Below are 13936 nucleotides of genomic sequence, written 5' to 3' on the forward strand. Positions count from 1 at the left end.
GAATACTTTTGTTTGCTTATTCTATCTGAATTTATTTTTGAGACATTCTTCTTGTTTATTTATTTGCTGCTGCTCTCCCTGCGAAAGTTTCTCTTTGTCCCCATTAGTGGTTTCAGTCTGTAAAGTCTGACTTTCATTTTCATTCCAAATGATCTTTTGGAAGATGAAAGGCAAAGCCAAAGTGGAGCAACAGTCTTGAGTAAATGGCTTATGGCTAATTTCCATGCCTCATCTATGTATCTCACGCATAGTAGTACCTCAGGGTTCATGAACAACTCTGTATAAGATGTAACTAGTTGTGGCCTTAGGAACCAAGATGTTCCTCGTGTATCTTTTTAAAGAAACAAGACTTTCCTCATGCTTACTGTAGTCTGGAAAAATACCTCTCCAGTCTTCTCTGCATAAAAAACAAAGAAACAAATGAAGGAAAACCCATCAGAAATATGCAGTTTACAGAAGATGAGAAATGGCCAAGCCAAAGGCATTCAGGAGCCAGGGTTTACCCAGTGTAAGTCCTTTCTGGACTATGCTGTGAAAGTTTTGGGTTGATGACAATAAAACCTACACTAAAAATATCCACTGTAGATAACAATTTTAAGAAAAAAACTTTTAATGTAATCCTCATATTTTGAATGTTTTCAGGTAACATAATTTTGTATTCTTATTTTTGCAAAGTTGCATGTCTGACTGAAATACTCTCTTTTTATTTATACTCTTTTGAGGACCTCTTTAGAATGATTTTCTGTCTTCCGTACTTTCTTCCTCAGGCAAGAATTGCTAAAGAGGATACAACAATGCATTTCCCTCAAAGAACTGTACCGAACATGTTTTCAGAGAATTAGGGAGGAGCTAAAGGAAAATCAAAGTGGCAGGCAATTTGATTTTAGGTAAATAATTTACTCTAATATGGAATCATATTCATTTATACAATTTACAAATGAGATGTCATTATATCTGCTGGATAGCAGAAAAGCTAAATACTAAGTTAAAATGTAGCATTTATTATAATTGAAACATGACATTGCAGAGGTTTGTGAGTTTGTTGTTGTTATTTTTGTTTGTTTGTTTTCAGGAATAAACCAGTGAAAGGTTTTTGCCAGTAACTTGTTGATTTAGCAGGTGTCCAAGGGGACTTCAGGAGAATTTATGCATGTGTTAATTTAATACATATGTTTACATATGGTCTGAAATCCCAACAAATTTGACTAATGAATACAAGTGAAAAGACCCCAGGGGAATTTAGTCACCTTTGGGCTAGCTTGCCTATCACAGTGCTAAGGGGATTTTTACCTGTATTGGCACTTTCAGCATGGGACATTGTTTAGTATTGTACATTCACATTTTGATCTCCTGCAAATGTCTTATTTAAAAGAGTAACTCCTCTGAAATATATTAAAGGCTTTTAATTTACAAATATAAGGATTAAGCATTTTCTGGTTTATATGCATTACTTTAAAATGTTTCTTATTTGATTTGTAATTATTACACTAGAGTTTTTTTATATGAAACTTGGTAGCAGTTCTGGTAGAATATGAATGGGTTAAATAGAGAAAATCTATTACAAACACATTTGCATAACAATCCCTCTGTTGCTTTTTTATTGTTAGTGAAAACTATATATTTGGAAAATTTGATACATTTTGTAAACGTTTGGAGAAGATTTCAGATATGAACAATATGATGGAAAGCCTTTTAAAGCTTCAGCGTATAAAGATAGAAGGTATTGAAGAGATCAGTACTCATTACCAGAGCATTGCTACAAACACCAAATCCAAACAGTATGATGTTCTGGATCACAGAAAAAAAGAGGTACATAAATTCAGCACGTATTGGACAATCATTCCTTTAATTCTGTGCTTTTCACTGGAGTTATGCAAAGAAGATTAAATTTTATAACAATGCATGTAGTATTTTGCTATAATAATAATACTTTCATATCCTTTAATACAATTTGAAAGTGGTTGGGTAAATTTGGCTTTTATTTCAAATGTTTTCGTTAATTTTGATAAACTAGGTTTCGTGTGATAGGTAATGCTACAAACAAATTTTCTTAAACTTGTTTGTTTTGAGATGCATATATTTTGTACTGCAAACTGAAAACTAATTCAGGCAGGTCAACGCATTAAATACAGTTCATCTTGTTGCAAGAGTTAGTCATTGTTATTGAAAATACTTAGTGTAAAGGCATTATTATAGTAAAGGCACTTAGATGAACATTTTAGAGGGAGAAGCTAATGATATTACCTCCAGTGCTGAGCAGAGTGGTAAAAACTAAAGAGACTTTTCATGTGCTTCAGACTCTTGTTTTAGTCCAGCCTGTACATGCTGGAATGGAGCTGTAGCCTGTTTGCTTTGCAGGACTGATAGCCCCACAATAGGAGTGCTGTAATAGAAATGTTGACTTTCTCTCCTGCCTTCCCGAACTGTAGCTTGCAACTGTCAGGAACTTTCCTTTAAACATTTAAGTCTAGAGTACCTTTGGCTTTCTTCTGACTGGCTAATGGCTTACATTTCTGTAATTCTTGCTGTGTGGTTGTTTTCTGAAAGTGAACATTTACTCTTAACTGGCATTTGAAGATGTTTAAAAATCACATGCTTTCCCACACTTAAATGATTTGAGCAAAGTATACTATGGACTATCTTCCCAAGCTTGTAGAGTGCTTTATTCGAGAAAAAGTTTGCATTGAACTCTTTTTGTGTGTTTCCTCAGTGTTTTGGACTTCTGAGAAAAATTATTACAGATAAATACCCAAATTACTTATAGTTAGGAGCTGCCAAATTCAGGAGTCTAATAGCAGTGAGGCTGTCACAGCTCCATGTCCCCAGCTGCAAGGCTGGTTGTGTAATTCCTAACAGGCTGCACGCACACGTATACACCATGCATTTATACACGGTTCTGGCCATACACCTCAACACAAGCTGAAAACACAGCAATCATACAAACAGTATTAACGAATTAATGAAGGCCTGTTAGTAGAAAATATATTTACATGGTTCCTTCCAGGTGGTCTTACACAGTCTGTCCAACAACTGGCTCCTGGGTACCCAGGTCTCCCCAGCTCCTGAACTTAGAAATCCGCCCCCAAAGCCCACAGCCCCACTCCCGCTGCTGAGACTCAGGCCTATGCACACACACAGACACGTGCTGTGGGTCCCTCCAGTAACTTGTCTTAGGCGATCAGTCCACCCTCTACTTGACCCCTAGATCCCTTTGCTCTCTTGGTTGCTGACACACAAAGTCACACACATCCTAACATTTCTTTCTTGTAGTTTGTCCAGACTTACAACCTTACCAGTGGCTGATCTTCAGACCCTACTGTGTCTGATAGTTGTCTGGGGCTGCCTGGTCTGGTTTGGTATTCTCTAGCTACTGTATGTGACACACCCACCCACCCAATATGCACGTGCTCCGCTGTTTCTGGTTGCTGTGATCCATGGTTCCTACCCTGGTTGCTGATACTTAGACCTCAATACACTCCAGTCTCTCCAGCTGCTGACTCTGCAGGTGCACAGGCTCCAGTGACTTGTGGTCTCTGTAGAATCATGGAATGATTTGCGTTGGAAAGGACCTTTGACGATTATCTAGTCCAGCCCCTCTGTCACAGTGGACAGGGACAGCTTTCGCTAGATCTGGTTGCTCAAAGCCCTGTCCCAACTGACCTTGAACACTTCCATGGGTGGGGCATCCACAGCTTCTCTGGGCAACCTGTTCTGGTATCTCACCACCCTCAGTGTGAAAAATCTCTTCCTTATGTCTGATCTAAATCAACATTCTTTTGGCTAGATTTAAAACTGTTATCCCTTGTCCTGTCTCTATACACCTTGGTAAAAGTCTCTCTTCATCTTTCTTGTATGTTGCCCTTAAGCCCTGTTGCTCCTGTTGCTGGTGCATAGACTCCCATACACACCCATTCGTACGGAAGAGAGCACCCTTTCACCCAGGAAAATGGTTAGAAATGGAGATAAGTAAGAAGACAACACAGACTGTGCCGATCAGGTGCAGGGCACAGATGGAAAAGCATACTGACCTGTTCAAGTGACAGACTCCTTTTATCCCATCATGCCTCCATTTTCCCACACTTGTTCCTCCCACAAAGCACATTGATCTCTGCCTTTGCTTCTTCCCTAACTCCCGTAATAAATTTTGTACAGTCCCAAAGTGCTCTTCCCTGGTAAACTGTAGTATTAGAGCCTCTTATCTCCTAGGCAATAACTTCCCTTAGTCTGTAACATGCTCTGGAGAGCCTGCTAGTTTGCTCATCTCAATGAGTTTCATACCTGGACAGTGAGCTGAACGCTCTGCTATGGCAGTGCTGGGTGTAGGTGATGAGTGTGCTCTATTCACTGATTAGGTTATTAGATTTCCTCTGTCTGTCCTTCTTCCCCTGTGCTCCTCTGTATTCATAAAAATGAGGCTTCAATCACATAACCCAACACTTTTTTTTGTTTGCTTTGCTTAGAATGTAAATGCCTTTGTTACTGGTGTTGTCCTTGTTCTCTTTCTTGCAGTGCTGAACACATGCGCTGGGCACATAAAACAAAAACTTCAGGGAAATAATTTTGTATTATGTGAAAGCAACACTATAGGTACCTTTTTTTTTTTTTAATTTATTTTTTTACCCTTTTCTAGTTTGAGAAAGATTACCTTGAATTTAAGAACCAAATTGCAGCATTGTATGAGTCCATACAAGAATTTGTGGATTCCTGGTTTGAGAAGACTGTAACTGTAAGTAATTTTACAAATGCAACATGCTTTTTCTGGTGCTCAGAAAGGCTGAGCACCCATAGGTCCTGCTGAGCTCCTTCATTACTGCCAGTGTTCTGTACTATGCTGATGGCTGCCTGAGATAATGTCAGAGGATACCAAGCCTGTTACAAATGTCCGAAAAGTTGACTGCAGAAGTGCTGGAAGATAATGTTCATTGTTTCTTGGTGCCAATTTTCTCTTCCTTCTTTCCTTATCAATTTTATAGCCCTATTTTTCTGAAGTTTATTTTCTTTCTTCTTCTTGGTGTTGTCCATGCTTCCTGTTGCATTTTTGAGTTATTCCTGTTGGACTGGTAGGAGTAATGAAATAATTTCTGCCATCTATTACCTTAATGTCAGTTCTGTTCATTGGTTCAGGCCCTGATCATGATATGAGATGTTAATGAAGCATGAATAAAGTTGTAGGTGTTCTAGCACAACTGTTTGCAGCAAAAAAGTGTGATGAGAGTCAGAAAAAAAACCCAATTCCATTATACTGTAGTGGTAGCAGTTTCTCAGTTCATACTATGTTAAATATATTCTATATGGGACAAAATGCAGAAGTAAAATTCACTAACTTGTCTGTACGGACTTTTCTGTGTTTCTTAGAAAGCAACTTACAAACTTACATGTTACAAATTTAAAAAAAAATATGAAAATTGACTTTATGATCTATTAACATCTGCTGCAGTAAATGCTCCATCCTCCTTTTTAGACTGAACAGATGCTGGGACTTCTGATGAAGCTTGAACAAATCGGGGAAAATCATATTGATCTTAATGAGAAGTATACCATTGTCCTTCAGCAGTACAGCCAAGACTTAGAGTTTGTTCGTAAACTCTACCAGGAGCAAAAAGAAAATCCACCTATACCACGTAATATACCACCAGTAAGAAAGAACTAAACGAGAGAGAGCAAAGACTTTGCTTCTCGACTCTTTTTAAGTTAATGGAAATATAACCTCATACTTTTTGTGTTTTAGGTAGCAGGGAAGATTATGTGGGCCCAGCAGTTATACAGAAAAATCGACCATCCAATGACATTCCTTAAAAAGAAAACCACACTTTTGAAGGTTGGAAATTAGCAGAAGTGGATTTATGCAAAGCTTTCAAGCATGTTATTAACAGACGCAAGATTTATTTTTATACTTCTAAGCTCACTTTTCTAGCAACAGATATTGAAGCTCATCCGACAGGAAAGGTGTTGGTGTTTGTTCCAGGATTTGAATTCCTTTTTGCAGCATTATTATTCTGTGGCTGGGGACATTACTTCCCATGAGACATTAAGCTGATGACTTAGGCCAGTGCTTTTGTGCCTTCTGAGGTTTCACTCGTGTGAATCCTGATAGTGGCACTGTTGGCCTTGTACCTAAGCTTACAGCCTTCTGTCTGCTGTGATCTGTAATGAAGAGAACTGAGATATTTAACCTTAAATGGGAGCCACACTTCATGAAAGAATATAATTTTTATAGCTTTCTCAATGGAACATCAGTGCCTTGTATAGGTCACCGTATAGACTTTGTTTTATGGGCAAGACTGTGAGGAAAAATTGAGAAGAGTTCTTTTGTTTAGAGTAGTTAAGTACTTCTTAATAATTGAATTCCTAAATAACTTTAATGTTTTTGTGTCTTACCTTATCTCTACAATAGCACAACTTAAAGCTTTCTGTTTGTTTTCTTTTCCTAATGGTGGTGAGGAAAAGCCTAGTAGAGGACATTTCTACTATATTAGACTCATGGAATTGATGAAATGGTGTTTGCCTTTTTTTTTCCTTGAATTGCAGACACAAGAAATGAAAAAGGTTATTAAGAGCTACAATCAAATGGCTGCAGTTCTTTTGGAATTTGAACTTGTTTATCATAGAGCCTGGTGCAGGTTTGCTGACCGGGCTAGAAATGCTCTGTGTGCTTCCTTACTTTTTAGGCACCCAGAAACCAAGGTATATATGATTTATTCTTTGTGTTACTGTTGCCTTGTTTAGTATTACATATGCTGTTTCGATCATATCATGGATAGACAAGCACAGCATTAAAATAATCTGAATAGAGTTTAAAAAAATGACCTACTAAAACTGTTGTGTTGTTTTGTGTTTAATGTTTTAAATTTACTTTCCTTTTTGTGTATATATGGAACAGAGTTTATTATGTCTCTTCTTTGTAAGTTTCCTGCCTCATTCAGGGCATAAAAGAGGCAGTACCCAGCAGATACATATCTATTATTGACTTATCTACATCTTCCTAGATATTTTTTCTTGTTTTAATTTCTATGTTAACCAAAATTTTAGTCAAGGAAGGAATTTTCAATTAGATCATGGTCTTCTCTGTAGTGATCGATATCACTATGTTGAGTATATTGCAATCAATCATTAATTTGCTTTCAAAACTGCTTGCTGAGACAGAAAATCTCACCATTCTTACTTCACTGATTATTTTTTCTGCTGTGGTGCAGAGAAATTATGGCCTAAATGTGTCATTTTTTGATCTAATTATTCCATAATGGAGAACTAGAACCTCGTTTTCAAATTTATTTAACATCTTAATAGCATTAGGTGCCTCAAAGTGTACAGAGATCAACCTACACAACATTTCTCCCTAGTCTACCAATGGAGAAACTGAGATGAAAAGGCAAATTATCTTCCACAGAGTGTAGCTGCAGAACTAGAATTAAACTTAAGAAGTCACAGGAGCCAAGTGTTAGGGCACAGTGAAGGTATCACAGGAAACTGAAATCAGTGTAAGATACAGGTTGATTAATACTTTGGAAAATCCAGATGTTTGTAGAGGAGAATGAAGTTCTGTGTAGAAACATGGGTATCTGTTTTAAAAATCTTCTGTAATCATCTACACCATGTGATATGTTTCAGTTATATCACACTACATGTAACCATCAAACTGCTGCCTTATTTTCTGTATCTTTTTTTTCCCTTTACTGCTACATGAAGGAATTACTCGTAAACTTGGACCCAGTGGTCTTGGAAGTACTTTATGAAACAAAATACCTGAAAAAAATGAATTTTGAAGTTCCAGATGTTGTCCTTGGCTTGTGGGCAGATGAAGAACAGATTAAAAGACATCAAATGGAGTGAGTGAACTGCTTTTTGATCTGATTCTCATCTGCAAATGGGAATCCCAAGCTTTGAGTCTGTTGCATATGCTTTTGATTTATTCTAATTTTTCCTTTTGATGGAGTTTAATTGAAATTCAATTGCTTTCCCCTGCATTTCCATAGTAATATGGGTAACATGCAGTTGTTCCCGTCTCCACAAAAATCTCATTACCGGAAAATGCCTACATCCTTTTGTTTTGTTACTGCAACAGCTGCTCTGTAAGTGAGGCTGCTAGGTACTGCTAAGGCATCTATGCACTATAATATAGGGATTACACTCCAAAATATTACTGTTAACATCAAAAGCTTTTTTCTGCTAGAAAAACAATCTGGAATTTACCACTCTATTAAGGCACAACCCACACATTTGTATAGGTGATACATCACCTAAGTTATAATTTGCTCTCTTATGGTGAATATCTGAAAATAACTTTTGCTGATTTTAAATAATTTCTTTCTGCTTATTTTAGGAGTCTAATTCTGTGCTGGAAGAGTTCTTTCCATTCCCCCTGATGCTGATTATTCTCTAACTCACTAAGCAAGGATGACAGGTCTTCTAAAAAGCCATCCTTTGTGGGGAGTGTTTTTTATATAGTTTTTTAAATAGAAGTGGACTAAAAGGGAAAACGTTCAAAGAGTTTCAGAAACACCAGAATTCAACACCTCCTCCCTTTTTGTATTGTTAAGGTTTTCAGTCTTTCACTCTTACAATACCACATTTTTCTTTAATCATCCATGGAGTGTTTTAGGACAAACTAACCTAAAGTTTATAACGTGCAAGGCAAACTCTATGTGCTCCAAAAAGCCACAGCCCTAGCTTTTGCCACCCAAGAGAAACAAAAATAACAGAAAATGTTTGCAATAAAAAAAATAATCCAAACTTACTTTCTACTCTAAAAAAGACTTAAGACCCACTCCCCAGGCAAAGAAAGAATATTCAGAGATTGCAGATTTTTGCTTAAGCAACACTGGAAAAACACTTCTGGATATTTTGTGAATGGGTTATCTCAGCATATGGTTTGTAATAATGATGTTTAAAGTCATGGTTTCAATCTGGCCCAGAACACAGCAATTACCTTATTTTTTTTCAGCAGTTGTAAGAAGTTCATTATGTATTTGACTTCTGAGTTGCATTCGCTTCTAATTCTTGTTTATGCAGCTTTATTATGTAGCTTGCTCTTCATGGAACTATATTGGTAAGTCGTGATTCAGAATTTGGACTGTTTTTCTTTGGGATTTGGTGTCCTAAGTGGTTTGGATCTAGCTTTTCTTATAAGCAGTGTCATTTCATACCATGTCTTGTAAGAGAGGAAGAAGGGAACAAAAAAATAATGTTTTCAGTTTCCTGGCTTTTTTAACTCTAATAAATTTTCCTTGGAAGAAAGTTTCTCTAAATCAATCACAGTCACTTTACTGGAGGTACTTATGTCCCTGTTCTGGTTCTGCTGTTAGTGGGTAGAAGGAGGCTTAGTTTGAGCTAGGAAGAGATAAGAAGAGCTCTTATTTTTAACACAGGGCCAGAACTCGGAAGTCTTATTAATAGAAAACATGTTCAAACTTCTGTTTGTTTCAAATATCTGAATTAAGTACATTCTTGACATGATCATGTCTTGCAGACTCCAGAATCTATTGATGGATTACAAAGAGCGTGTGAATGGGATTCCTGTTATACTGAAAGCAGTGATGAAACCATTCATAGAACAAGTTGAGGATGCACTTACTCCGGGCCTTATGCAGCTGTCATGGACTTCTTTGAACATCAATAAATGTACATATAATAGTAGGAGAAGAAGTGTCAATTTTCATGCCAATTTCAGGAAGAACACTCCATCTATACAAGTCAAAGGGTTGTGAGGCACTGGAACAGGCTGCCCAGGGAAGTGGTGGAGTCACCATCCCTGGAGGTGTTTAAAAGGTTTAGACGAGGTTCTTAGGGACACGATTTAGTGCTAGAGTTAGGTTATGGTCGGACTTTATCTTAAGGGTCAATTCCAACTAAAATGATTCTATGATTCTTTGTTAAGTATCTGAATAGCTATAACTCAGGTTTTAATGGTTCTTTGGATCAGGATTTGCTCTGGTGGAAATTGGTCTTTTTTACAAGGTAGCGGTTGTGCAGCAAGAGTATCTGGGCTGCCTCCTGTTTCCTGCTGCTGCAGGTGAAATAGATTTGCCCCTAGAAAGGAATGCTTTTCTCTAGGGTGTGCACTGTAGCTTTTTGAAGATATGCAATGTCTAAGGTGACCAGAATGTATGTTGGATACTTACAAATTAGCTATTGGTTCAGTGTTCACAAAATAACTCTGACCTTCCAGTGACGTGCTGAACTGACTATGCATGAGCTTAATATCTTCAGTTCATCTAATACATAGAGGTATGGGCTCCTGTGATTGTCTTCTAGACAAAAACTCAGGAGAAAATGTGAAAAAATGGATTTAGGACTACCTAATTTATATATGTGTGTGTGTATATATATATATATATATATTTAAAAGCTAAGGAATTGGTTGGATTATTTGTCCATTTTAGTCAATTAAATAGACAATATCCATCATTAATTTCCTAAGAGGAACAAATGATGTTTTCCACTTAAAGCATCAGCAGTTGGGCACCACTGTCACACTGCTGTGTCTTAGATATTATAGTGATTTCTTTCTATGTACGGTAAGAAAGAGTATTGGTGATTCAAACAATGCTGTCTAGTGATGACAAATACAATGGTATCAGGTGACGTATTTCATTTTTGCAAAGAAAGTATGAAGGACAGAGAAAGAATTTATCTACTCTGTTCAAAACCAGTCATTTTTCCCTAGTTTAATAAACATATCCGTTAAAGGACTCCTTTTATCTTTTTCAAAAGCAAGTTGGGTCAAACACATGAAAGAAGAAATCTAGTGGTTTAATTAGTATGTAATCTTGGCTGGAGGAATTTTAACCATAAATGTGTAAGTTAATTACAATGATAAAAGTAGTGGATTTCCTTGTTGGTTTATTTAGAAGCACCAAAATAATTTTTGGACAGTTGTATCCTATCAGTTTTCCACTATATTTTCATGACCTTTTTCATGACAATGTTCTTTAACACACAAAAAAGAGATATATTTTGAAGGCAATTATACTACTTATTATAAAATGGTTTCATGTAAAGTCTCTGAAGTAGAGTAAGTCCATCATACTTTGGTTCCTGTCCTTAATTGCATATTGCATTGCCATAAAATCCTTATCTTATTGTAATACCGTGGTGGGGGGCAGGGTGGAGTGGGAAGCAGAGATGAGATTTAAGGGGTCTGTATTTTGCATTATTTGTTTTCATTTTGTTTTCCTTCGTTAGTTATTAAGAATGTTTATAGTACCCTGAGGAAGCTGGACTATGCAGTGAAAGAAGCAACTGATACCCTGGAATGCAGAATTGAAAGAATTCTGGAGGACATGTCGAACACTGCTCTTATGATTTTGCCAGAAGATGAACCTATAGATGTCCTTTCTTTCCTGGAACAGACAGAAAAGCTTGCTATCTCTGCTGCTCACAAACTCTCTCAGTAGGTTATTTATTGCATAGATTTGAAGGCCATATTTGAAAGGGATTATTTATGTTTTACCTTTTTATGCATAGAGAGTTTACTCATGAAATTTTACTTTAACAGTACTAGTCTAAAGCAAAATGATGGTTTCAGGATGCAGGGAAAAACTCCCAAGTGTCTTGAAAACAGCAGATGTAAGATTGCATCTGTAGTGTTTAGCATTTCATATTTTTCTTCTTAAGACATTCTAATAAGTAGCAAGAGAAATGAAGATGGATAGACTTGAAATCTCATCGCTATGTTAATTGATTGGTTCTTAATGGTAACTAGCTAATGTAAGACTTCATATTCTCCGGGTGCTGTAATTTTTTGGCCTTATTTTCCAGGTTATAGCAGAATAGTTGTTCAGTTCTTCTCCAAAAGATGTCTATGCTCACTGTGCAAAATTAGATGCATTCTATTATTTTTTTTTTACTAATTCTAATTTCACAGATTATCTCACTGTATCATCATGATAAGTCTGTTTTATTCACTACAGTTGGAAAATAACTTCTTTTTGTTTTGTTATTATGAAGCTCAGTTGAAGCAGATGTAACAGAGTCCAACAAATGGGTTTCTTCATAGTCTGCATGTCTTAATGTCTTACATTGTCTGTATGCCCAAGCAATAGGAACAAACTGAAAAGTATTAGGGTATTCCCCGCTACATAAAATTCTTCACAGCACAGTGGGATTGGGGTTGTATGCAAAGGGTATTCCTTATGTTTGCTTCCCTGTGGGTGACTATACGGTTGTTTTTGTAGACAGAGTCAGCAAGTGGAGTGCTGTGTGTATGAACTGGTAGACATTCTTCAGCACAGGTTGAAGGCAGATGATGGGAGAACTTTGGAGGTAAGACCTCTACAGTGTAAAAAGTGGCCTTTTGTAACCTAGTTGGATACTAGATATTTCACTTATATGCTGGGTAATTCCTAAGAATTTCCCTTTAACTCTTCAGGATTCGTACACCTGTACACAACTTGACTTGAAACAGAAAACACGCTGCCAAGAATGCCTGTCCTGTAGTTACTATAATCTGATGGGACAACTTTGTCAGAAGAATACTGACTCTTTGGTCAGATGTGAGTCTGTTTTTTTTCTGATATGTTTAATTTTTTAATATTATTTTAAGATTTTTAACCAAGCTTATTGTGGTAAATAAAATGTAACCTCACTTAAACATTATATTTATTTAGGCATGAAGATTTCTTTAGAATCTTTAAGACATCGATTGCGTGTTGATGATTCTAGGTATCAGATGACCAAGTTTGTAGAGACAGAGTGGGCTCCTTTGTTCAAAGCTGAAATTCAACTGGCTATTCCAAATGTTGTCTTGAGACCAAGTCTTGAAGATATTCAGGTAACAAAAGAATAAATGTGCATCTTAGTCATTTATGGTAAAACATTTATAAATGCATTGTTGAAAAACAACATGTGCAAATTTAATCTGCTATTAGAACTAAAAGGAAAGGAAAAACAGATTAAATGTCACTTGAATTTGTGACATCACTGGGTGCTAAGGATGTGAAGCTACTGATCAGGTTTGTTTTGCAGGCCAGTAGAAGGAACTGTTTTCCTAAAAGCTCAGTTGCTCATGTTCACAACTCTCTACTTAGAGTCAAACATTTCGAAGTGAATGCAAAAATAGAAAAGAATGCCATTGGTACAGCCTGATTTGTCTTCCTGGTCTCCTTAAACTCTTTCAGAGTATAAAATGATGTTGTAATTTTTAAATATCATTCATTAATCAGCATTCTGTAGTAGTAAATTGTAGAGAAAAATATTACCAACCTGAAGCCCTAAACTGTGCAAAAATTCAACCACTTGTTTAAATTTATACTAATTCAGAAAAATTTGTACACATGTACTTACAGTCTCCTATGATGTCTGAAATTATTCAGAGTACAAGTTGTTTGTGGTGTTGATTTGTGGACTTTTCATTTAGCATTGCCACTGTCAAAATCAGTAATTAATTTTTTTTTCAGATTTCATTTGCAGCCTTCACGGTGTTGTCTGTAAGAAATCAAACCACAAAGCATAATTTAAAAATACCATAGATAGAAGAAGTTATATAATAATTTATATAGCTCCTGTATAGAGCATGAGCTATGCCATCACAAATCCAGACAAATGTATTCAGACATTCTGATGTAAATAGAAAAGCTATTATTAATAATAAATAAACTATTATTATTAATAAAAAATAACTTTTTGTAACCAGTTTTAGAGAAAATGGTACTGTAAATTAGGTTACGATCCCCAGTTATTCATGATTACTCTTCATAAAGCTCTGTTACTTTCTTATTTGGAAAACACATAAATGTAGGAGGACTATGATAAAACGCTATGGAGTACTCTTTTCTCTTACAAAATGTATTTTGAGTGAATCTACTTTATGCTTATTAAAATATTTCCTGTAATGATAGAGGTATAATTTTTCCATTTTGGTATCGTTTGGAGGATCCAATTTTTCTTTTTATTTTTTTTTTCCTTTCTTTTTCTTTTTTTCTCCTCTCTTATTTGTCAC

The 13936-nt window shown here is 36.2% G+C and overlaps 1 protein-coding gene across 1 annotated transcript in view; it reads left to right on the plus strand.

The window, feature by feature from the left end:
- Positions 1-13936, plus strand: part of LOC308053297 (dynein axonemal heavy chain 5-like) — a gene marked incomplete at both ends in the record, with an annotated part of 168550 nt that overhangs the window by 20030 nt on the left and 134584 nt on the right. Inside the window, 12 exons of the mRNA XM_080364153.1 lie at positions 768-887; positions 1608-1809; positions 4631-4726; positions 5462-5635; positions 5729-5818; positions 6529-6684; positions 7687-7826; positions 9467-9618; positions 11182-11389; positions 12174-12261; positions 12368-12491; positions 12606-12769. Coding sequence (XP_080220279.1) covers positions 768-887; positions 1608-1809; positions 4631-4726; positions 5462-5635; positions 5729-5818; positions 6529-6684; positions 7687-7826; positions 9467-9618; positions 11182-11389; positions 12174-12261; positions 12368-12491; positions 12606-12769 — 1714 coding nt within the window. The remainder of the gene's footprint in view (positions 1-767; positions 888-1607; positions 1810-4630; positions 4727-5461; positions 5636-5728; positions 5819-6528; positions 6685-7686; positions 7827-9466; positions 9619-11181; positions 11390-12173; positions 12262-12367; positions 12492-12605; positions 12770-13936) is intronic.

Source organism: Nesoenas mayeri, assembly GCF_963082525.1.
Source record: "Nesoenas mayeri genome assembly, chromosome: 2".
Lineage (NCBI taxonomy): Eukaryota > Metazoa > Chordata > Aves > Columbiformes > Columbidae > Nesoenas > Nesoenas mayeri.